At 42.3% G+C, this 23,540-nt stretch overlaps 2 protein-coding genes across 2 annotated transcripts in view; one reads left to right on the forward strand and one right to left on the reverse strand.

The window, feature by feature from the left end:
* scfd2 (sec1 family domain containing 2) overlaps positions 1–19,673 on the forward strand; it is a 100,168-nt gene extending 80,495 nt beyond the window's left edge. Inside the window, exons 6-9 of the mRNA XM_069150701.1 lie at positions 3,314–3,459; positions 8,852–8,986; positions 13,598–13,717; positions 19,318–19,673. Of these exons, the coding sequence (XP_069006802.1) occupies positions 3,314–3,459; positions 8,852–8,986; positions 13,598–13,717; positions 19,318–19,410 (494 nt within the window). The 3' untranslated portion in view covers positions 19,411–19,673. The remainder of the gene's footprint in view (positions 1–3,313; positions 3,460–8,851; positions 8,987–13,597; positions 13,718–19,317) is intronic.
* Positions 19,674–20,708: 1,035 nt separating this feature from the next.
* On the reverse strand, positions 20,709–23,167 carry rasl11b (RAS-like, family 11, member B). The gene is made up of 4 exons (XM_069150702.1): positions 22,840–23,167; positions 22,663–22,719; positions 22,491–22,567; positions 20,709–21,955 (listed from the first exon to the last, which is right to left on the reverse strand). The coding sequence occupies exons 1-4, from the start codon at positions 22,952–22,954 to the stop codon at positions 21,455–21,457; spliced, it is 750 nt and encodes a 249-aa protein (XP_069006803.1). The 5' UTR covers positions 22,955–23,167; the 3' UTR covers positions 20,709–21,454.
* Positions 23,168–23,540: the final 373 nt, after the last annotated feature.

The following is a 23,540-nucleotide window of genomic DNA, read 5'->3' on the forward strand; positions in this document are numbered from 1 at the left end:
TTTCAATCTTATCTTCAAAACTCACATATGACTCCTCTGCAGTATCAGCACCGGCCTTTGCTTTCATTGGAAAAGTACAGCTTTATATTATGTGAGCTCATCTGTTGTTATGTAATGGTGAAGTAAGAGCTTTAAAAGTTTCCGGGGTTTGTCTGTCACCCTGTGGTGGTGAAGTCATACATAGCCTTTTGAGTCCAGTCCTAATGAGTGTGGAGTGCCTGGCAAATCGCACCACCTCTAATTGAGGACTGGGCTTACACTGTTATGTGTTTCAGGGACATGGAGATATAGTTTGTTAATATATTCTGTGACTCACATTATAATCCAAGTAGTAATTGTATTGAATCATTATTAATAATTTGGTTTAAAGCGGCTCTAATCAATATTTTTTATAATAACTATGTCACAATGTGACAATGCTAAAGGGGTCATTCTGGTGATGAACCTACAGAGAGGTATCAGCTGACTCTGCAGCTCCCCTCAGCTTTACAGAACCTGGTCGTTTTTAGCTCGATGTTTAGGTGCCCAGGTGTAATACTTCACAATACGGCTACATTAATTAACATCAGTTAATGCTGGAGTAACTAACCTCGATAACCTCCTGTCATCATTTTGCAATGATGAACATGTTGTGCACATTCTTTCCAGTATGTTGAGGTCAGCCTCAACTAGCCTGAGGCTGTATACAAATATTAGTTAGTACCTTAATAAACATGTAAAGCCTTTATAAATGTTGAAGATACGTTTACTAACAGTTTATTAATGTGTACTTACACATCAATTAACTGTTAATTAATGTGTATTTACACATCAATTAACTGTTAATTAATACTTATTACTGTATTAAATCATGTTAATTCATGGACTCTTATTGTAAGGTGGGCCTGATTCACTCTCATGACTCTCCGTGTCCTTTTTGGCAGCAGCAAGCAATGTTTTTTCATCAACAAAGCTCTAACATGCTTACAGTAGACGACCTGCTTAGTACCAAACAGCAGACACGCAGTTTGCAACTGGCTGGCAAAATTTTTACAGCTGAAGACCCAGATATTTCCCTCAGGAGCTGGTAGAGAACAAAAATGAGTGAATATTGGACTTAATCTTACTCGATGACCAGAAACACGATTGACCAATGATGTTGCTCCCTGACTGACAGATATATAAACATGTTCATCATATCTAGTTTTCTGCTCATATTTGGTCATATGTTGGTTTTATAGTCAATTAATCCAAGTTTAAAGCAAATTAGAAAAAATAAAAAATTAACTCCTTGCAGTTCACTAACCAGTCAAGATGCATGTCTGTCAAGACTTAAATAATATGTAGTGAAGAAGTCGACAACGCTTCAAATGTAAAAGACGCAATGTTGCGCGGTGTACCCGACGTCACTTTGCTGTTCTCCGATTATGTCACACTACGACGCCTGTTTGTTCTTCCCGACACTGGAAATATTTTCGCGCCAACTAACTCGTGTCAGAATCGGGCTGAATTCATGTAAGCTGAGCCTGCCTTTAGTATTGTTGCATATTGCTGTTTTTTTACTTAGATTAGCATTCATTTAATGCTTTTATAAGTGTTGTATGTTAATGACATCACTCACTCCAAACAGCCTAAACGTCCAGTCAATCAGACTCTGTCAGAACATGAAGTTACTCTCATGCATGAAGTATATGCTACATTGCTGTATAGAAAACACTCTTTCATGTGAATGTACTGATGGAGTCATTGATGTTGTTGCTGTCGGTTACGAGCCTCTTAGAGTGTTTCAGGTTTCAGGGTTCAGGGTTCAGGTTTGTATTTATATCTTCTATAACACAGCTGACCTTGTTAACAGTGCTGTGAACAAGCATCCTGGCTACCATCCTTTACCCTCACGTTCTCTTTGTTTACCTCTCTTTCTACTTCCTATGGCGTTGTGCTCCTCTTTCTGTCACTGCCGCTCCTCTTTTGTCTTATCTGCTTTCTTTTCAGGTTTATTTTGGTGAGCCTGCCAACGCACCTCTTTAGAAAGGAGGGAACATTAGATTTTGATTAGACTGCAGTACTTTCTGCTCAAATAAAGGAGCTCTTGTCCTCTCGCTCCCATGCATTTACCTTGATAATTGGTTTCAGTGAACATCCAGCTGAGAAAATTACCCGCAGAAAGCAACATGCTGCATCTTACAGCCAATTATTTCTGCAGATGCGAATGTTTTCTTGCATGTTCAACTTTCCTTTCAGGCCAGCTTTGAAGCAACGTGTAATGTTTCTGATTTTATATGAAACTGGGATACAAACTGTTCTCAGTGATGTGCATTTTCACAACAGTAACAATTACAAACTGATTTTCCTTTGTTCTGTCACACTTTTACTCTGTGATTTTCTTTTTGTTTTGTATAAGTGTGTTTATATGGATTTTAAAATCCTCTTATTGTTTTTTTCATCTTATCTATCAGATTTGCTTTTATTTTATTAACCTTCTAGAGCCCTACTGGCCTTTTAATTACACCCAGAGTGAAAACTAAATTCTTTACTTCCTGTTGTCGGCACCTCTGGAACAGCCTCCCTAATGACCTGAGAGCGGCAGAAGCTGGCTGTAAAGCTTGCTCAATCTGTTTTAGCATTTTATTTTAATTTCAATTGAATTTTTTTTTTTTTTTTTTTTTTTTTTTTTTCTATTTTTACATTTCAGTTGGTTTTACCTCTTGGTATATTCTTTTACTCTATTTTAGTATTTTAATTGAATTTTATTGCTTTATTTTCAATGTCTGTTTATAATGTTTATACTTTTCAGTTGATTTTACTCATTGACTGTATATTAAAGTGGACATAGCTTCTAGGTATATATGGGCAGGGTGTAGTGTCCTCAGATCCATCAGATCCACTACTCACTTTTCCCCAGTTGGTCCAAATATGGTGACATCTGGGTCCAAACTGCTCCGAGCTAACAATATGGCAATGACCGAAATTCGAAACTCGACACCTCAATGGCAGTTCACAAATTAATGGTCGACGTCAGTGTTAGTCACCACTTGTTTTTATTAGTAGTCATAGCCATACATTTCATTTTAGTATTTTATTTAATTCTAATTCCTGCCTCTGGTGTTTCCTCATTAAAGATCTTTCTGATACATTTTCCTGAGATCCTCTGCTCTTGTTTTACTGAGTTTGTCATGAACATGGATGGGTGAGGAGGGAGGTGATTGTGTGTGTGGGGGGGGGGGGGGGAGTATTGTTAAGCAGTTTGTGTTACATCATATGTGTGTGTGAAAAGCGCTATACAAATTAAGTCTGAATACTTGAATGATTGATTATATGTGTCTTATTACATCAGGTTGTACAAACCCAGAGGAGCTGACCACAGCACAAGCCCACTCTGCAGTGGAGGAGATGTTCGAGACCCTCCGGGGTTTGAGCCACACCAGAGACCACCTCAAGCAGCTGCGCTCCGTCTACACGGCCAGCGATGGAGTTCACCAGGTCAGAGACACAAAAAACGCACACACCTACACACACACACGTCGACTACAAACCAACATCACAGCTCCAACAACATCTCCGTATTCTCCAACACATTAAGAAAAACTGCATATTTATCCAAAACTTTTTCTTGGGTTCCTTCTGCCTATATTTCACACTCTTACTGCACAGGCTCAGCATTAGCAGAGGACCTTCATGGCTTTTGTTCCTCTCCAGTTTACGTCATACAGCACAGAGAAGGATCCACTTCATACTCGTCTGCGTCTTCGCAGCTTATGTAACGCCGAAGGGCCTCTCTGTGTATCTGAAGGCTTTGTCCTCATGAAAGCCTCTTACCTTTTGGTATAGACAGTCAACAGTGGCACCTCCTCTACTGCTGTCCTTTGCTCTGATTGGTTAGCCTTTTCAGTGAGTTCTTGGCCAAGAACATAAAGTTGGTCAATGAAAGTCCAAGGCTTTTCTTTTGAGGTAAAAAAAAAGATTTTTTTTTCTAGGCCAAATATTGTAAATGGACATAAATAAAAGAAAAACACAGCTGTGACAGAGTGAAAAGACACTTTGTGGCGCTCCAGCAAAATCATCTACTTCCTTCTTATTTTGTCTTTTATTGTTTGCATCTCCTGAACCTTCTCCTAGAATGTGTTGATTGACTGATATTTACAATTCTTACATAAGCCATTTATCCAGTTGTCCAGCCGTGACATACGAAGCCTTATGCTCATTGGAGGAGTTGGAGCTGCAGTGTTCAACACAGTAGTGAGAAAAAAATGCAGGAAAAGTATTTTGTCTCAGAGCCTTTCATCCATTGTCATGCTATTTCTAATATTTCCGCTACATGTAGTATAGTTTATGCTGTATGTAATTATTGCAGAATTCACAGACAAAAATGTCATCATTTTGTGAAATAGATTCATTCTCTTTCTTTTCAAGAATTTGATGAGAACATTGATATCATTCGTATGTGCTGAAAATGAAGCTCCAGCTTGCAGCTGGCCAGCTTAACTCAGCATAATGACAGGGCCCGGTTATTTCCTGGAGTTGAGGCTGTTTGCAGGGCAAATGGTGAGTGCTATATTGGATCAGCAGGAGGGATGCTCTGCCTGTAATTGGTTGTCACGTTGTGGGTGGGTTAAAGTTAGGTATAGGTTTAGGGACCAGTTGACTGACAGTGAAACAACCAATCACAGCAGCCGACACTTTACAACAAATCACAGCACTGCAGAGGTTAGAGAATGCATCCCTCCAGCTGATCAGTCCCAACCAAGAATAAATCCAGCACATTACCCCCTCTAAAATGTCAGCTTTATGCTTTTCCTGTGCTACGGTATGCTAACCAGGCTAACACTTGCTGGAAAAAGGAGAAAAGAAAATACGTGTGTTTCTAAAAAATTCAAACTGTTATTTCAAAGGGGCAATCTGTAAGATATTTACTTTAAAACATTTAAAATTTGACAAAACAAATCAACAGTATGTGAATCATTTTTTGTTAAAGAAATGTATGTACTGTGTTGTATAAGTAGCTTTTAACCTTCATGTTATGATAAATAGAATTGTAAACACAATGATAGAAAGTTTTACTGCCCAATTTCATTCATCCATGTTAGTGCAGCTGAGTGACAAAGCAAAACATCATGTCATCCTTGCCAAAATATCTTTGTGAGTGTTCGGGTGTGTGCGCACACATGAGAGTGTTGTGTTTGGACAGATCTTTCTGTCCCTGTTCCAGCAGAATTATAAGAGTGATTTGAAAGGAGGACAGCGTGATACCTGCCAGCAACTGCGTGTTCTTGAGGAACATCAGAAATCCATCAGCATCTCTCAGCATGCATCCTGTCCTCCGCTGGAGCCGATGCCTCTCGGTCAAGATGACTTCCTGTCCCTGAGTGTCTCCGTGACGAGCAGAGGTCCCCTCCTCTGGGTTCAGACATAAGGCCACTTTAGAGGAGTCGAGTCGTTCTGTTTTTGTACACCTTTTCTGTTTGGGTTGTTTTTTGTTTTTTGGTTGTGTGACAGAGAGCCTGCAGTGGGTCAATGGGAAGTTTTAGTGTGTGTGTGTGTGTGTGTGTGTGTGTGTGTGTGTGTGTGTGTGTGTGTGTGTGTGTGTGTGTGGTGGGTTGGGTCTTTATCGAAGCTACGGTGTTGCAACCAACATTACATGTTGAAAAATCTCAACAAAAAAGGTTTCAAAATAAATAAGTAATATCAATGGGAACATCGCAGCTTCTCTGTCCGTTCCAGTCACATTTGTAATTAACCGGACCAACAGACAGCAGCACTCCTTAACTGACTTTACTGTCACATGTATACTCATCGTAGAGCTGCATAAAAATCACACATTTCCAGAGCACGTCACGCTGTGAAAATCTGAACGCTGTTGACATTCCTGGAAAAAATACAACAATGAGATATGAGTGAAGGAGCCTGGAACAGCAGGAGACTAATAAAATGTATTGAGTTTAGCAGAGGGGGAAGGGGCTGGATCTCTTACTGCTCTAAGAAGCACTTAATGATTGCTACAAGATGTTCTAGATGTGCATATGCATTGTTATTGGAATCTTTATTATTGTAAAGATCCGTAAGACAATAGGGTGAGAGAGTTACATAACCGATCAAAAACCATGGTAACAAAGAAGCAATCCATTCAAGTCTATAGTGTTGGCAGACCACGGGTGAGCATATACACATATGACTACATGAATTCGCCTCCCTCCTCCAGAGGCACTTCAATAAAAGCTACGTGAGGTATTGCCGCCGTTTACTTGTGTTGTGTGTTAAGGCACATAATTTCATATATATACTGTGTATAAGATACACCCATGTGGCAACAAAACGTCAGTCATCATTACTTTACCTGAACTGTGAAACAAAACTGAGGCATCAGTACACCCAAATTACTAAAAGATTGTGTATTGTATTATGCAATTTATGGGATTAAGGAATAGTCTAAAAAAAAAATCGATCAAACACATAACACCCCGCAAGAAAATAAAGAATTTAGAAATTGTAATTTTTTTTTTTGAATTAAAATTAGGTTTTTGTGTAAACGTGAGCTTCATAGTGAATTAAGAAAGCTGATAGACAGATTTTACACCTTTGGACATTATGCAGAGTTTAGCTAGCTGCCTCCTGACTCCAGTTAAACCACTTAATATTCAGACTCTTGAGCTCGAACTTGCCAACATATTGTTACTAGATTGGGAAAATACACAAATATTGAAATGAGTGTTGTCCTAAACTATTGGGGCCGATTGTTGTTGTTGTTGTTGTTTGTAGCCATGCTGATAGTTTTGGTGAAAGTCTGGCTGGGAACATCCATCTCTGAGAACTCTGCCGCCAATTTTGTACTTTGAAATTTTACTTTTTATTAAAATATCAACATAAACAATTCCCAATACATATGATATACTGGCATCAGTGTATATTGAGGCTACTTTCATCTGAAGACAGTGTTTCATTAAATGTTTTATATTTTCTCGCCATATATGCATTAAACTATTGCTAGATAGATACCACAAGAGGTTTTGTACTTGAACTGACCCTTTAAAAGAAACAGTGCAGTGCACGTGTTGATTCAAGTTTAGTACATTGTTTTTAGGGTTTTAAATGAGATGCACAGCACAGAGTTGGTCTTTTTTGACTGGATTAATTCCAAAGACATTCCTGTCTGTTGTTTTCGCCGCTCCGTTTGTGTTTTTCATTTTGTCACCGTGTTGTTTTGGAGCATTAATTTTCTCATCCACCTGGATGCCAATAAAAGCAATGGGAGAACCTGATACTCCCACTCGATGGCGTGTGTGTGTGTGTGTGTGTGTGTGTGTGTGTGCGTGCGCGTGCGCGTGCACATGTTTGTTTGTGCAGAGGAATATTTAAGCACTGGCATTATCATATAACTAATTCTAATATTGTTTTTATCATGTGGGTGTTTGAGCTGGTGATTTAATGGCATTGCTTTTAGCTTTTTGAAAATCAGATGAAAATGAGGGGTGCATGACTGTATGTTGTTTACACTGTTGTGTGCATGCACAAACGTGTTACGAAGCCCGAGATGAATCATTACCGTGTTTACTCCAAGGTTAGTTTGTGCAACTGGTCCATGCAGCAAAGCCATATGTTATATAATTGGGACAGCAGGCTTTCCCCAAGCCTAATTTGCCTGCTCCTCAGCCACTGGAGGAGTGGGAGTCTGTGAGGTTTATGTTAAGAATCGTGCATAGAGAGGACACCTGTGGGCAGAAACACCTGCAGGCATTAACATTGGGACAACTTCTTGTGTGTCGGTGTGTGTCTCTGAAACTTCAATCAACAGTTTAGTAGATGTGGTCTTAGCTGAGAGCTCAGATGTTTCTTTGACTACATCTAAATGATAAGTTTAGGGGCCTTACTTGGCTCGCATTTCGGCATTCATTCTTAATGTGTCACTAATGTAAAATGGAGAACGTTATCCAGTGTTCCAATTCGGGAACATGTTTATTTAAAGTCTTCTGCTATTCAGAGCACTCAAATAGAGCTCCGCCAGGTCTGGATCTTTATTGTTCTCTGAGACAGCAAACTTCACTCCCCTAAAAATAAAACCTGCTTTGAATTCTTGACCCGCTTGTTTTGAAGGCTATAAATGGTACGTTGTGTCCTGGGTTGCTGGGTAGAAAGAGCTGAGTCCATGTTACTGTTAGAGAGGTTTTTTTAATGGATCCCCTTATAAGTATATTATTAGAAGACATTTACAAGGCTTTGGCTGAAGTTAAAATCATCTCCGTTAAGGACATCCTGCTTTTCTCTTTCAAACTGAGCGGAAGAAGAACTTAATTCTTTTGATTCTTTTTTATCATCAGCACATTCACACACATCTACAGTGGTCATGTGATGGGCTTTAATGGTAACCCAGCCCAATAATTGTTGAAATATTTCACAACGAACCCGACTAACATATGTATGGCTAAAAACAATGAGTACCGGTGCTTTTTAAAGCATAGAAATGACCCAGAATTTCTGACCTTCATCTGTATGATGATTATGTTGAAAGGTATGAACTCTTGATGTCATTTATCCCCTCTTATCACCCACTCATACCACATCATGTCCAAAGTGCTGCTTTTAGCCACATTTCTCAGTGCAGGATATTTTTTTTTTGCAGCCGTGTTTAAAGTCCTCATTCTGAAGTGACTCATGAGTCCGTGGCCTGTTTATAACTCCTCTGTCTCTCACACCCACAGACATTTAAACATCCATGCAGAGGCTAGAAGCAGAGCCCAACAGTTATTCAATCACCAATTCATACTCGCATATTTATACACAACTTGCTAGTGTAGGATGTCACTCCTGTCTCATTTCTCTGTGTAAAAGTGAAACAGTGTTGACTCCGCTCATGTGTGTGGTTTGATGTTATGTTTTACAGGCCACCTATCGTCCCTTCCTGAGGCAGATCCTGGAGGAAGTCTTCCACCCCAACCGACTGGAGTGTCCGGACATCGAGCACATGTCTGGAGGCCTCACTGACCTGCTGAAGACCGGCTTCAGCATGTTCATGAAGGTTAGAAAATACTCACAAACACACAAATATTTGTATGTAATGAGGTCAGTTCTTTCACATTCTCCACTACCAGCTGTGGACAGAAGAAGAGTCTTCTTCCACTGCCTGAACATGACCTGATTTGAGTTTCCTGTGTAAGCTTTCCCTCAATTTCCTCCGGGGGATGAATAAAGTATCCCTCCATCCAGCCATCAACCCTCCATCCATTCATCCATCCATCAATCCATTCATCCACCAACCCTTCATCCATTCATCCATCCATCAATCCATCCATCCACCAACCCTTCATTTATCCATCCATCCATCAACCATTTACACAAAGAGCACATTTATTAGGACAAACAGCCACGTGCCACCTCATGCAGTCACCAGCTGCCTCCCTTTTACAATGTGCTTCACTGGATGGGTCTAAACTACCTCCCCACCAAAAAAAAGGTACACCCTATTTTACTCTTCATGCAAACCAATAAGCACAGTGTCATCTCCCCGACCCACTTAACCTAGCCTGGCTCCACCCGACTGTTGCTCATGGCCTCAGTCTTCACTGTCATTTTAGTCTAGTGACCCTGTTCGCTTTAATGTTTCCTCAGCCACTCTGAAGGGCGGACCAATCAGTGGCCAGTGGAGGTGTCTATATGTGAGGACGTTAAAGTAGTTCCAACAACGGAGACAGTTTTGGTGGTCAAAATATGGTTAAGATGTTCAGTGCTGATTGGTTAAAGGCTGCTCTGATAGTTTCAAAATTAACCTGAGGTCTATGCCCAGTAGGATAAAACGACAGGAAACAATCCTCAGTGGAGCGTGGCAGGACCATATATGTATTTGAAATCTAATAATATATACATAAAATATGTTAGAAATAGGGAAAAAAGAAAAAGAATTCTAAACAGATGAATATTTTTTCCAGGACCAAATGTGTGTTTGATGGATGATTCCAAAGGATGCTCCAAAACTACAGGTGCATATTCACCTTTAGTACAAGTGTGCCTAACTACTAAACGTATAGACCATTAGTTAAATTCAGTCTATGAAGCAGCAGTAGCCTAAAGTTTCATCCAAACTTAAGGCTGAGAATTGAAAATACTTCAGTTGATTACTTAAATAGCACCAACTAAATTGCTTCAGTACGACCTATATTGGAAAATGACTTTTCATGCTGATATCTACCATAACTTCAAAAAAACATCCATGGCTTTATCCATCCTACCATAACTTTTGCTACGTTTACACAAGAGTAAATTTAATCAGCGTCAACAAACTCTTGGCTACAAACTACAAAGTTGTGTACACTCTCCCCCTATAAAACTGTAAAAAAAAAAAAACTGAAGATTTGTTCCATATTGTGTGATGCAAATTACTTTTTCTTACAGTGCATTTTATAAAATTGGTATTTAAAAAAGTAACATCAAGAAAACCAGGATTGAAGTCAAGGTATGAGTACTCGTATAGAACATCTTTGAACGGTACCCAGTTCTATCCAAACTAAAGAATACCTTAGAAAAGAGATCTCTACCAGCCAGACACCAGACATCAGCCAGGTATGTGGTCCAGGTTCTTGAGGAGCAAGCCTTTTACAAGAACAGAAATTAATGAAAAAAAAAACAATAACAAAAAAAACCTTTTACTCTTATTGATGTATTTTAATCCAGATTTCACATTTTACAACGATACAGCTGTATTTGCAAAGAATGGAAACTATAGGGGTTGTCATTATACACAATTTATTAATAGAACCTTTCAGTCACTCATTTAGTTATTCATTCTGTCTGTTACTGTTGTGTTTTTCAAAGTTTTCAAAGCATCAGGAGTAGACACAAAGACCAGAATTTATTTGTTATATTAATATTTTGTCCAAATGGTATTTTTCTAACAAACATTTTAGTCTTGTGGCTAATATATATATATATTTGCTGAGCAGATTACTATCCACAGTCTGATTATCCCACATCTGGGCCTGCTTAAACTGATGATTACCTGGGGGGAAGAATTAGACACGTTGTGTAACCGTGGCCTGGTTTCACACAAATTAAGAAACTTGGCCAACAAACCACCAACTCTAAACCTATAAAGCTGAACTTGGGGTTCTCTATAGGAGTGCAGTGCACACCCTACATGCAATAAAACACCCCTATAAAACCTCTATTTTTAACCACAGGGCCTACTGTGAACATAGTTTATATCATTAAACACAGTGGACCCTGCTGTCTGAATTATGACCGACTGAAAGCCTGTGCAGTGTCACTTTAAACTGTCAACTGCCTGTAACCTAATTATTTGTGTGTCTGGTGAGCCGTGTTTAGTCTTTGTTTAAACAGAGGCTGGGTTATACAAGAGATCTGGCTCCTGCTCCTTCTGGTTCACTCAGCCGAAGTCCCACTGTATAAGTAACACCAGAAACAGTCACAGGACATCTCACATTTACGGGGCACAGTATGCTCACTCGCACTGTTAACGTGTCAATGATGAGCTATTAGAAAATGATCAGTATGCTCAAGGAGATCAGGACCCACCGGCCTTTTCACTCGGTGAGCAATACTACATTCTTGAAAATCTACAACTAAGTCCGCTCTGATCTTAAAGACAGTAGGAGCACCCAATAGGGATGGGCCCAAGCAGCAACTAACAGTGACCTCACCCATTAGTTTGTGTACGGCCGTAATGAAGCCTCAAGTATGGATATTGGCCGCCGCCATCTTGCTAGTTCAGAGCTGTTGGGAGCCAAAAGTGACAATATTTAGACGAGCTGGGGAAGAGGGAGCTTTAAATCTCGATCTGATTGGAAACCCGACGATATTACGTCCCACCCACGATATTCGTAACCTGACTGCACTACAGGCCTGTCAATCAAACAGACACCCCCCGCCCCCCAAGCTTTTTTGCTTTTTTGAGGCTTCATTTCTAAGTAAGCAGGAGATTATTTTCAGATGGACTGCCAGAAAACGAATAAGAAGGAGCGACTTTAGCTGGCTAAACCAAAATAAGGGTTGAATGGGAGTCTGTGGAGCTTGGGGGCTTTTTGGAGCCAACCTTTATTGGCACTCTGTGATATTGCAGCTTAGTTATGTCCACTTTTATATACAGTCTATTGATGGGCCATCATTTTCGAATAGCGGAAAAGTCGTTAAAATATAAAAATGTATTAGTATATGCAACTATAGTCCTTCCTGTTTTTACTCCCGTCAGAAGGTGGCGGTAATGCACATAAAAGCTGTCTACCAGCCGCCATTAAACAACATAAGGAGAAATAGGAGCACGTTGCTACAAGACTGCAGAACTTTGCAGGTTAAACTGTATGTGAAACTGTGACAGTGCGAACAGGAGATTTTCAAATATTAGTTTTGCTTAAGTGCTCATCCAGCCCTCCTAACTAGGAATGAGCATTTCAAGTAAAAATATTATTCAATTATCGCTTGGAAGTGTTCAACATTTATTTGACTATTAATGATGGATTGAAGTTTCCTCATTATGCTCATGGAAGCTGAATTCTGACTATTTGTGATGTCACAAATTCTTTTCGTAGACCTGCCCTCTTAAAATCAGATAAACTTTCAGTCTTCAGCAGATGAAAAAGAAAACAGCCTTCTACTTTTCAAGTCAGCCCATAACTCACTCTGCACAGTGAAGCACATTCAATAGAAGGAACAAGAAGAACACATTTTTGAGTGAATACAGAGTGAAACAAATTTGCATCAAAAACATTTCCTGAGTGTCTTTTAGGAGCCTGTAGATTGACGATGTTTTCATGCCTCATCTACACCCTCACAGCACATTTCAGCCCTCTTCTATTCTATCCCATGGCAGTACACATGCTTCAGATGGTGTGTCTGTGGCTCCAGCGAGCACACAGGTGGCGATCTACTCGCACATGTCTGCAACGTCTTCACTAAATCTGTCTGAAAATTCAACATATGACAGAAAGCATTAGCTCGCACATTGTTTTGAGAAACACATGTTTATTCATCCTCGACATGCAGCCTGCTGCTGCTGCCTCCTCACGTGTACAGCCACTCTCTCTTCAGGTCCACCCCCTGCAGCTCTGATGGCTCGGTTAGCATTCACAGGCTTGCTCGCTGACCAATAGCACAAAGCCATTATTCAACCGGCAGCCAATCGTGTTCAGTGGAAACCTCAGGCTTTACCACGCTGTTAAAAGACATCTTTAAACGGGAGTCAATAATGTGCTGGCAAATGTCTGCGAGAGCTTCCTAACACAGGTGATGTGGGGCATTTGTTTATGCGTCTGCATGTGTTGTGTGTGTGTGTGTGTGTGTGTGTGTGTGTGTGTGTGTGTGTGTGTGTGTGTGTGTGTGTGTGTGTGTGTGTGTGTGTGTGTGTGCGTACGTGTACACACCTGCCCTCACGTACACGTGTCAGCCATCATGACACCAGTGCGAGGAGCTCTCACCGTTTGAGCTTTATTCGCAGGCGCACTATCATCGGTGTTAACACAGTATCACAGATGTCCAGCTGAGCAGTGACTAAGAGGAAATTATATAAAGTGTTCCCTGGATAAAATCGGTTGTTTATCATAGACTGGTTTATGATCGGAAGCAGAAACAACAACTGCCTAAAAATGCAATGACCAATCACAATGTCCCGTCTTAACTCCAGGTGAACCGTCCACATCCCAGCGACAACCCTCTGCTCTTCCTCTTTCTGGTCGGAGGTGTCACGCCCTCGGAGCTTCGTCTCATCAAAGAGGTCGTTACCACACACAAACCAGGGACCCAGGTGAGTGGGCGAGAGTCACTAGTCTTTAACCACTGGGTCACGAGTTGATGTCCATTTTCAATTAGTCCTGGTTGTGTTTCCTGTTTGCCACAGAGACCGTGGAGACATGATGTGTAATCGTGAGGAAGTTTGTTTTTGCAAAAGTAAAAAGTGACAGGAAGTAACAAATGAAAAGAGAGAGCCCAAAGAGAGCAGGCGGGGCTATCACCACGTGTGGTGGGTGTGAGAGGCTGGACACACCTGCTGGTCACATGCGTCCTGGGTGATCTGATCGCAGACGTCACTTCACACTTGGCTTTATCATGCGTCTCCACATGCATGTCGAGTGACCAGATCAGATCTCACTTTGCTGCTATGCTGATATGCAAATCAACACGTACTTCACATAAATATGTGATGCAGATTATTCAATTAGTATGTTTGAGTGGAGGAAACAAACATCCAACAAATAAACCCGCTGTAAAGTCACAATAAGATGTGGAATTATCGTGTCAGATACAAACACAGGAACGCATGTTATGCAGTCTTACTGCCAACATCACTGCAACAACACGTTCCTGTAGATACATGCTGCACAACATCAGGAGAATACGTCCTCTTCTCACTCAGAAGGCGGTGCAGGCTCTGGTCCAGGTTCCGGTCCAGGTTCTGGTCCAGGTTCTGGTCCAGGTTCTGGTCCAGGTTCTGGTCCAGGCTCTGGTCATCTCACATCTAGACTACTTTAACTCCCTCCTGGCAGGTCTACCTCTTAGCGCCATCCGTCCTCTGCAGCTCGTCCAGAATGCAGCAGCTCTACTGGTCTTCAACCTCCTAAATTCACTCCCACTACTCCGCTCCTCCTCCTCCTCCTCCGCTGCTCCCTTCACTGGTTACCAGTAGCTGCCCGCATCCGTTTCAAAACATTGGTACTTGCGTACCGTGCTGTGAACAGATTGGGTCCAGTCTACATCCAGGACATGGTCCAACTTTACACCCCAGCCCGCTCCCTCCACTCTGCTTCTACCAACCAGCTTGTCGCTCCCTCACTGCGAGCTAAACACTCTACAAAATCACGACTGTTTGCTGTCCTGGCTCCTAAATGGTGGAATGAGCTCCCCACCGACATCAGGACAGCAGAAACTCTGTACATCTTCCACCGCAAACTAAAAACACACCTCTTCAGACTTCACCTTGAACAGTAGAACTTTAGTAGCACTTAAAATGACACTTACTTTTAGCACTTTGTAGTTTGGCTTTCTTGAAGAAATTGTATTTTCTTGATTCCTGTTGTTCTGGGTTTGTACCCTCATGGTTGAAATGCACTTATTGTAAATCGCTTTGGATAAAAGCATCAGCTAAATGAAATGTAATGTAATGCAACATGGCACCGAGAGCTGCATTTAGTATTTCTATTTGTTCAGAAGATGTCAGTTGAGTAGGTGGTGCTTCAATGGGGCCCAGGACCATGCGTTCACTCTGCTAGAAGTATGTGGACATATGCATCCTAGACCACCTCTGAATGTGGTCCGAGCAGATGTGATCTCACTGCTTCACAGATGTGTTCATACTTGAGCGGACCACCTGTCATCAGATCACCCAGCATGGATGTAAACGTGAACAGCCTGTGGAGGTCGCATCATCACTTTCAGACTCTTAGAAAGTAAACTAGCCTCTTGACTGTTCATCTTCCCTTAAGTGATGATGATGATGATGATCGGGAGTGAAGAAGGAAGACTGGGTTTTACTGTTGATCTTAATTGAAACTTGTTTGTTCTGAAGCAGAATTGGATTATTCAGGATTAAGATCAATGCCAGGAAGGCGCTGGGGTGTAATAATCTCTTCAAATTCAATTTAATTATTTGTCATCTTTTCATCACAGTCATATCTTAAAATAATCCTGTAAGTGATAACATCAAGTCATCTTGGCTTGAATCGTATTAAATATAACTGAGGTGCATGTTTTGCTTTATGTAGCGTTGTGGTAGCAGATAAAGTGTATATTAACATTGCCAACTTCTGCTAAACTTCAGTCACATATATTGTTTTCTTTACTCTACTTTATTAGTCCCTATAAAGATTTAGATACAACATACAAAACCACGACCAGCTTATAAAAGATGCCTTATTTTGTGAATAGTTCGAATGAGCTCTACATCAACCAGCTACAACATTAAAATGTCTCTTAAAGGTTAATGTATCAATAATAATAATCCATAATAACATTATTATACATAAAAACAATAACATTGGCAGGATAAATTATACCTATGTAATGGGTGCTATTAAATGTGTTACTTTCTGTACATTTGCTGATAATACTTTTTTTTGTGTTTCTTTAATAACCAGACCTGGAATATTTTTGTACTGTGGTTTCCCTGCTTAAGTAAAAGATCAGAATATGTGTTCCACTTGTGGCACAAGGAAACTGGAGCTGATGTTAGAAAGAAAGAAAGAAAGAAAAGATGACGGAGTTTTTGAAAATATGTTTTAGGATATGATGAAAACAAGTGACAACAACTAATATACCGTGAAACATGTCACTGTTGGATCTTCTGCTCTGTAAACTAGTAGAGCTCCAACCCAACAGCTCCGTTACAGAGGAGGGTGAGCATCTCTAATTCAATTTGGTGACACAAGCAGCCTGTATGTTCCCTTTAGAAATGCAAAACAATAGAAGTTTAACCTTTTAAAGTGATCATTAACATACATATTCAGCAGAGTCTGCAGAATTTACTGACATTGAACTGAGCTGAGTCGTGTCTTTAAAACTGTGTCCAACTTTTTGAATATTCAGAGATAGAGAACATAGGAGAGACTCTCGTGGCACCTTTGGGTGAGCCTTTGAAGGTAGGTGCTTCACGTACTGTCCAACTTCAGACAGATGTCTCCCGGCAGAGAATGTGAGCGCAAGAGCCGAACATAAGCGCTGATCTACATACACGGGGGGGCTCAGATCAGGTGTAAAGGTGAGAGCGTCATCCGATCTGTGCGCGTATTAGTGCGGTATCACGAAATGTTGTGTCTGCCTGCGTTTAGGCTGCTGTAGGTGCTCATTACACATGCAATCCACAGCGACAAGCTGCTGATGAATTGCTTTCTCCTGGTGAAAAGAGTGCGAGGAAGACACAGAGGGACATCAGGCTCGGTACTGTGGGTTTGTCTTAATAAAAGGCTTTGAGAAGGAGGCCAGAGGCAATGAAAGGCTTGGCAACGATCAAAGCCTTCCAGCTGTAATCAGGAGAGCTGAATAAGGACAAGCTTATATAATGACCTGCAGGGCCACACACGGAGACCTCGGCACACACACTCTAACCCGAGCACGTCTCCTGGACGTGCAGTGTACAAGAGTGGGTACGTACGGTGACTGATGTCTGTGGCCCAGACGTTCATGAGCAGCTCCACTGAAAACGACGTTCTGGTCTTGCACTTGGACAGAATTCCTCAGAAACATGCTCAGTGTGCCACTAAAAACAGGCCCGCCGCCAGTTTTAGGTGCTGACCCGGAGTTAAAGCAACAGTGCTGCAGAGGAACAGAGCTGCTCTGTTATACATGACAGGACTGCAGCTCTTATTCTGACCACAGACTGCATGCATCAGCTGCAGCTGTGCAATCTTGTGCTTCTCTTATTCAGAAATTGAAATGTTTTTGAGTCTGTATGCGGATCCAAGTCTGCAACAACATAAACATCAATTGATTCATATGAAGGGCCTTTAAAAAGGTGGAACTGTTTCTTTTGTGCCTGAACAGAGTGCAGCACAGCGATGCGCACAGAGCAGGGGGAAGCTATAACCTTTGTGAGTAAGTATTCCAAGTTACAGCTCTTGATCAATTCAGGCACCTTAGTTCAACATGTTTTTGTGACCACTGGTATGTTTACATTTGAGATTTCTCCATGGACCTGAAACTTGAGCAGAGAGCACACATCCAAACGTGTGTCAAACTCTGGAACTTGGCAACGAAGACCCTTGAAATGGTTCATGAAGTCTAAAGCAATGAAGGTCTGAGGGAAAACATTTGGTGCAAACAACCTGAACTGTGGTTCTCCACTTGGGTTGACCAACATGACAACGCTCCCACTCAGCGCGTTGGAAACACAATCGTCGCTCCCCTCCAACCCGACTCACTGGATTCGTTTCCCTGCGGCTTCTCTCTGTTCCCAAAAAAATGTGATTTTAAATTTGATGTGCTCTCTCTGCTCAAGCTTCAGCTCCATGATGGATGCGCACGTACGCGTGGTCACAAAAAGGCACGTAGCATAGGTGCTGATGTTGATCAAGAGAGGTAACTCGGGCTCGTCACAAAAGCTATTCATTTCCCCTTAATGCACATTATTGTGCTGCACTCTGTTCACGCAACATTAACAGTCACTGAACTTATTGATCATACCGCGTACATAAGTTGGATTGTTTGACCAATCAAGGCATCAAAAGTAGGAAATAACACATGGAACTATGTAGGAAGCAAAAATAGTCAAACTGAAAAAGGTGTCTTCTTCATGCGTTTGAGAGCATCAATTGTGTCGCGTCACTCAACGCAGGAAAGAGAAACAACAGTCTATCTTCACTTTAAGACATGAAGGTCCGTCAGGCTGGAAAATGTCTTTAAAAGTTATTTGGAGTGTAGCGGGTGAAAAAAAACATGAAACGCTGTCTCAGATCAGATTAGAGCCCACATTGATGCTTCCCAGAGTTCAGGTAGCAGAGACATCTTAACATCAGCTGTTCAGAGGAGACTGTCTAATTCAGGCCTTCGTGGTCAAACAGACAACTGATGGAGACCAATCAGAAGACAAGAACTGTTTTAGAGAGAACAGACATTGGACCAGAGAAAACCTGGACTGTTTCAAATGACATACTTCCCTCAGTACACTAACAAATAGTACTCTTACATATTAGTACACTTACTCAATATTTTATGTGAATTTTGACTGCATATTGTCTACATTGTACATTTCTACAATGTAGAAAATAGTCAAAAGAAAGATAAAGACATCTTTTCATCTGCTGCTGTTTTTTCATTTAAAGACAGTTCAAAAGTTGATTTAAAAATGCAGGAATGTTCTTGTTTCTACACTTGTTCATTCAGCTGCTGCTGAACTCAATGAAAATTCATTAGTGATACTCACCCAATGTCTTTCTTTTGGGTGCAACACTTTCGAATCCTGCAGCTGTGACATGTGAACGTCTGCTGGTAGTTTGCTTCTCTGCATAGAAATCAAACTGCACAGCTCCACAGGAGGTTACAGGGACATTTTTTTTTTGTCACATTTAATTATGTAACTGTGATGGCAGTCTTATATGTTGGTCCAATCTGTTAATAAACAGCCGAGTTACTTCTACATGTTTCTTTATACCATAATGTATGGACCCAGGACATGAACAAGTTGTTGGAGTGTCTCTAGCCAGAAAGTCATTTTCATTAACTAAAATAAAAATAATAAAAGAGCAAAGACAAACTCAGAAGCAATCAAATCATATTAACAAGCTGACCCAGATGCCACCTTGCTGATTGCTAATTTGCTCACCACTCAAGGTGCCATTCACATCTACTTCATTTCTGAGTGTCGGGTATCACACAGCGACATTTAACCTTAATGAATGTGTTGTTTCTCCACCCCAGGTGCTGGTTCTCTCCACCAGGTTACTCAGACCCGTGGATATCCCCGAGCTGCTCTTCAACACCCAAAGATTGGCGCCGGATATCGGCTTCTAAAAAAGGCGGTCACGTGGAAACGGGCGTGAGCACGTGGAGCGGCACGTGCACCACGAAATGTCTGGATGCTCGGGTGTGGGTGGAGGAGTTCGACTGTGTGTTCGAAGCTTCGAAGAGGGAAATCAAGGAAACGAAGCAACGTTCCCTTTCGTGTCGGTGAGACTGACGACCAAACAAAAGTCTGTCGAAGCCACTTTTCGAAATTCCAGCAGAATGTTTTATCAAATGTTGATCTAAAACAATAAAGTCAGTGACTCCTCAGACGCCCCGGTGATGGTTTTTTGTTTGCGCTCACAGCGGCTGGCTCATTTTGTTAGCCGTTTTTCAGACAGGCTGAATGTGTGAACTCATTGCAAGTGGAGGTGTGAACAGAGACGCGGCCTGCTGGGAAGAATACATGCTCGCTGTTACCATCATCATCATCATCATCATATGGTGTCAAATGAGGGCAGAAGAATTAACCAGGCATTTCACACCGTCTGCTGAGGCCGGCAATCCGCTCACACTTAGAGCTCACCTCCAACCAGCACCCACCTCCTGCCTCTACTGCCTTATTGTCTCCAACGTGAATCACTCCATTCAGAGCTCAGTCATTCACCCACCTTCACTTTCACATGATTCTGAATAACTACAACCTCCCCATTTGGGCAAATCCTGTGTTTCATAGCTCATCTGGCAGATTGGAACAGGATATTCAGGACTTGCCGATTAGCCTCTGAATTGCAAATAAACAGTTCTGTAATGTAATTACACACATGCATTCGGGTTTTATTGGAAAAGCACTTAATATGATTTTCTCCTCATCTGCAGTTCTCGCAGGAGTTCCTGAGAAAACAAGGTCAGCTCTGAGAAAATGAACATGAACTCCTTCACCACGACGTCGGCTCCGGTTTCCTCAACAGCTTGTTTTTTTTTTTTTTCAGTCATATTGATTTTTTGGGGGGTCAGGACTGCAGAGAGCGTTCAGTTTTAGACAGATGACAAGAGCAGAGACGCTGCTGCAGTCATGCTTCGATTGTCTTCATGCGATTCATCGCCGCCGTTATCGAAGCGTTCAATAAGAACGGCTTTATTCACGAGTTAAACCTTCTTCTGTGTGCGTTGTCTCCCGCTCAGCAGGAGTTTATCGGTCTGACAGGACTTCATCGACTCGTGTTTTTAAATTCACTCTTTGTAAACATATGTGCAGACACACAAATACAAATATGTATAGCGTGTTGTTTGACAGTACCTGCAGCCATTTCTGAAGTCACATGCAACATTCAAAATAAAAAAAAATAAAAACTTGAGACACTTCATTTCAAATCCATCAGCATTTTATTGTGCACAAAAATGTGAATTTTTAACAAATAAATAATAACTGGCTCTTTGGACTACATTTTTGTCAAAGTGCATCAGTGATCATTACCTGCACATGCTACATACCGTCTGCTACCCCAGTAACCCCCCCCCTCTCCCTCCTCCCTCCTCCCCCCTTCACATCACTGTCATGCACAATGACTGTTCTGAAAGCTGAAAGCTTTTTTTTATAATACACAGTAGAAACTGACATAAAAAAAGACTGAGCACACAGCCCTGGCTGAAGTGGTTGGTATAATAATACCAGCGTTTAGCGGTGCCACGTAGTGGCGGTCTGAAGATCGGCCACAATGGGCAGCGCAGCTAAAAATAAGCAGTCCTCCAGCGCTGCATCAGAGCTGGATCAGTTTTCTTTGTATTTGCGGAGTTCAGACAATCGTGGATGGCTGCCGCTGTCATCAGGTGTCCTTTGTCCTCCTGACCAGATGATGAACCTCCTCGCACATTATCTGCCAGGCCAGACTCCTGCCGACCTTCAGAGGTCATTACCTCTAAAGATTCATCGTCTTCCTGCTGTATAGACGCCGCCAGAGTTCATCTCACACCGGCCTTCTTCAGCCAGACTGCTACAGGACTTAAAGTAGAGAAACAGGATTCCTCTGTCGTCTTTTTTTTTTTTCTTCCACTTCCAACGCGTTCTTTCTTTCTGCGGCCACACTGGACCACGTTCAGCCTCGACTCGTCCTCACACCGAGGTGACAGTCCTGACTTTGGCCGACAGCGCCTGCTTGAAGCGCCTCTTCAGATCCTGCATGTTGGGAGACTTTGGCCTGGGGATGAGGGGCGAGCGCCTCTTCTCTGTGGCAGCGCTGGCGGAGGTTTGCGAGGAGCCGGAGGTGGGGGGGGGCTGCTTGGCCAGCTGGCAGCAGAGCCTGTGGAAGGCCCCGTGGACCTGGTTGTAGTCCTCGCTGGCAGACACTTCATAGAAGGAGCAGCCCAGCGTTCCCGCCAGCGAAGGGCCCTGCTGGGAATCGACACGCCTCAGGTGCAGCAGGTCGGCCTTGTTGGCCAGCAGGATCACCGGAGGCACGTTGGCGGCGCCGCCGCTGCGAACAACCAGCTGGTGCAGCTGGTCGATCAAATCGAAGCTGCGGCGGTCCGTCACCGAGTACACCAGCACCACAGCGTCGGCCCACTGGATGGAGCAGGTCACATGGTCGGGCAGGCTCATACCATTATCAGTCATCTGGGAAGCGAAGAGAAAAAAAAACAAGTCAGCATTTTTGTGCTAAACCCCCCCCCCCAAAAAAAAAAATGAATTCAGACCAGATTAAATGTTCCCGGACTTTCTGCTACTGATCTTTTGTAATGACTGGAATGCTGACTGGGTCAGACGAGAGCTATAGGATTACTCCTCCTGAACAGAGGTGTGGGTGACTGAGAAGTCTGGATCTGGATAAGGGTATCACTTCCCCTGGCCCCAGACAACCATTAGCCTAAATGGGAGATTAGACGGCCAAAATGAAGGGCTCCATGCATGCAGACACACATACATGTTGGTTTTGGAGCATTGCCTGGGGAGGGGAGGTTCAGATGACTTTAACAGTCAAGACAGTAAATTAGATTATATTATACATTTGTATCCTGTCCGATTTCCATGTGTTAAACCGCGTCAGCTCTGTAACCTGACAGTCAAACATGAGCAAAATAAACTGATGTGTCTGGTTTCTTCCCGAGAAGAGGATTACATTTTATTTTTTATTTTTTTATTAAGTTCTTACCTCTGTACCAGGAGTGTCCTGAACCTGGATGGTCACTGGTTCTCCATCCACCTGGACCTCTCTGGAGTAGAGATTACCTGCACGCAGGAGAAACAAAACCTTTTAAACACCCATTTTATCTTGTGAGGAAGTCAATTCAGATCATTTCCTTCTGAAAAATGTGTTTACTCACCAGCATTTCGCTCGTAGTCTCCGATGAAGCGCCTCGTTAAGAACCTCACCACCAGCGCTGCAATAAAGAGGAGAAATAACCGAATATTAGGACATTAATACATAAACCACTACATAGATCACTGTGCGGGCAGGCTGCGCGTTAACTACGACGCGTGCATTTCATTCATCGTCTTACCTGTTTTTCCCACCCCGCTGCCTCCTATAACAGCTATCTTAAGGACCCGGTTGGGGACCGAGCATTCAGCCGCGGTGTACTCCGCAATGGTCGTCATGTTCTGGATGAGACGCATCGTTTTGTCCCTTTTGTCAGTTCCGTCCCCCCCCCAAAAAAAAAGAAAAGCAAAATTGTTTTCGAGTCTTTTAAAGCTTTGAGATAAATCCAGCAATCACTCCCAACGTGGTCCAGTGGCTGTGAAGCAAAGTTTAAAAAAAAAAAGGGGCGAAGATACGAACGCAGAGAGGGATGATGATGATGAAGATGATGAAGATGACGACACAGCAGAAGCGCACTGAGTGAATGCAGCCGAGAAGGAGCGCACCGCGAGCTTTATAGCGCTCGAGCGGCCGTCGCATCTGATTGGGCGCTCGTGGTCGCCCCCCCTCCTCCCCCCCACCCCCTCCCTCCTTTCCTTCCTCGTGCGCCTCCGCCTACACGTGGATATGCAAATTTGAGTCGAGCAGAAATGCCGCTGCAGTAGGTGGGATCTGGAGCTGGGTGTCCTGATAAAACAGCCTTTCTTTGGGAAGCTTCTCGTTAACAGAGGTCAACGTTGACTTGTAATAGAGTCGTACTGCAGTAAAAAAAAAAATAAACATAGATGCTACAAAAACTATAATTCTGTGTTGAAATATTGCGATACGTGCCTGCAAACACCC

This window comes from Embiotoca jacksoni, unplaced genomic scaffold, assembly GCF_022577435.1.
Source record: "Embiotoca jacksoni isolate LCO1_2020_lvr unplaced genomic scaffold, fEmbJac1.0.p SCAF_16, whole genome shotgun sequence".
Lineage (NCBI taxonomy): Eukaryota > Metazoa > Chordata > Actinopteri > Embiotocidae > Embiotoca > Embiotoca jacksoni.

Excerpts from the sequence above, each read along its gene's own strand:
- rasl11b (XM_069150702.1), bottom strand. The coding sequence starts at position 22,954 with ATGCGTCTCATCCAGAACATGACGACCATTGCGGAGTACACCGCGGCT. Across the intron at positions 22,720-22,839 it reads CAGCGGGGTGGGAAAAACAG|CGCTGGTGGTGAGGTTCTTA; the intron begins GTAAGACGATGA and ends TCTTTATTGCAG. Across the intron at positions 21,956-22,490 it reads AGGACACTCCTGGTACAGAG|ATGACTGATAATGGTATGAG; the intron begins GTAAGAACTTAA and ends TTCGCTTCCCAG.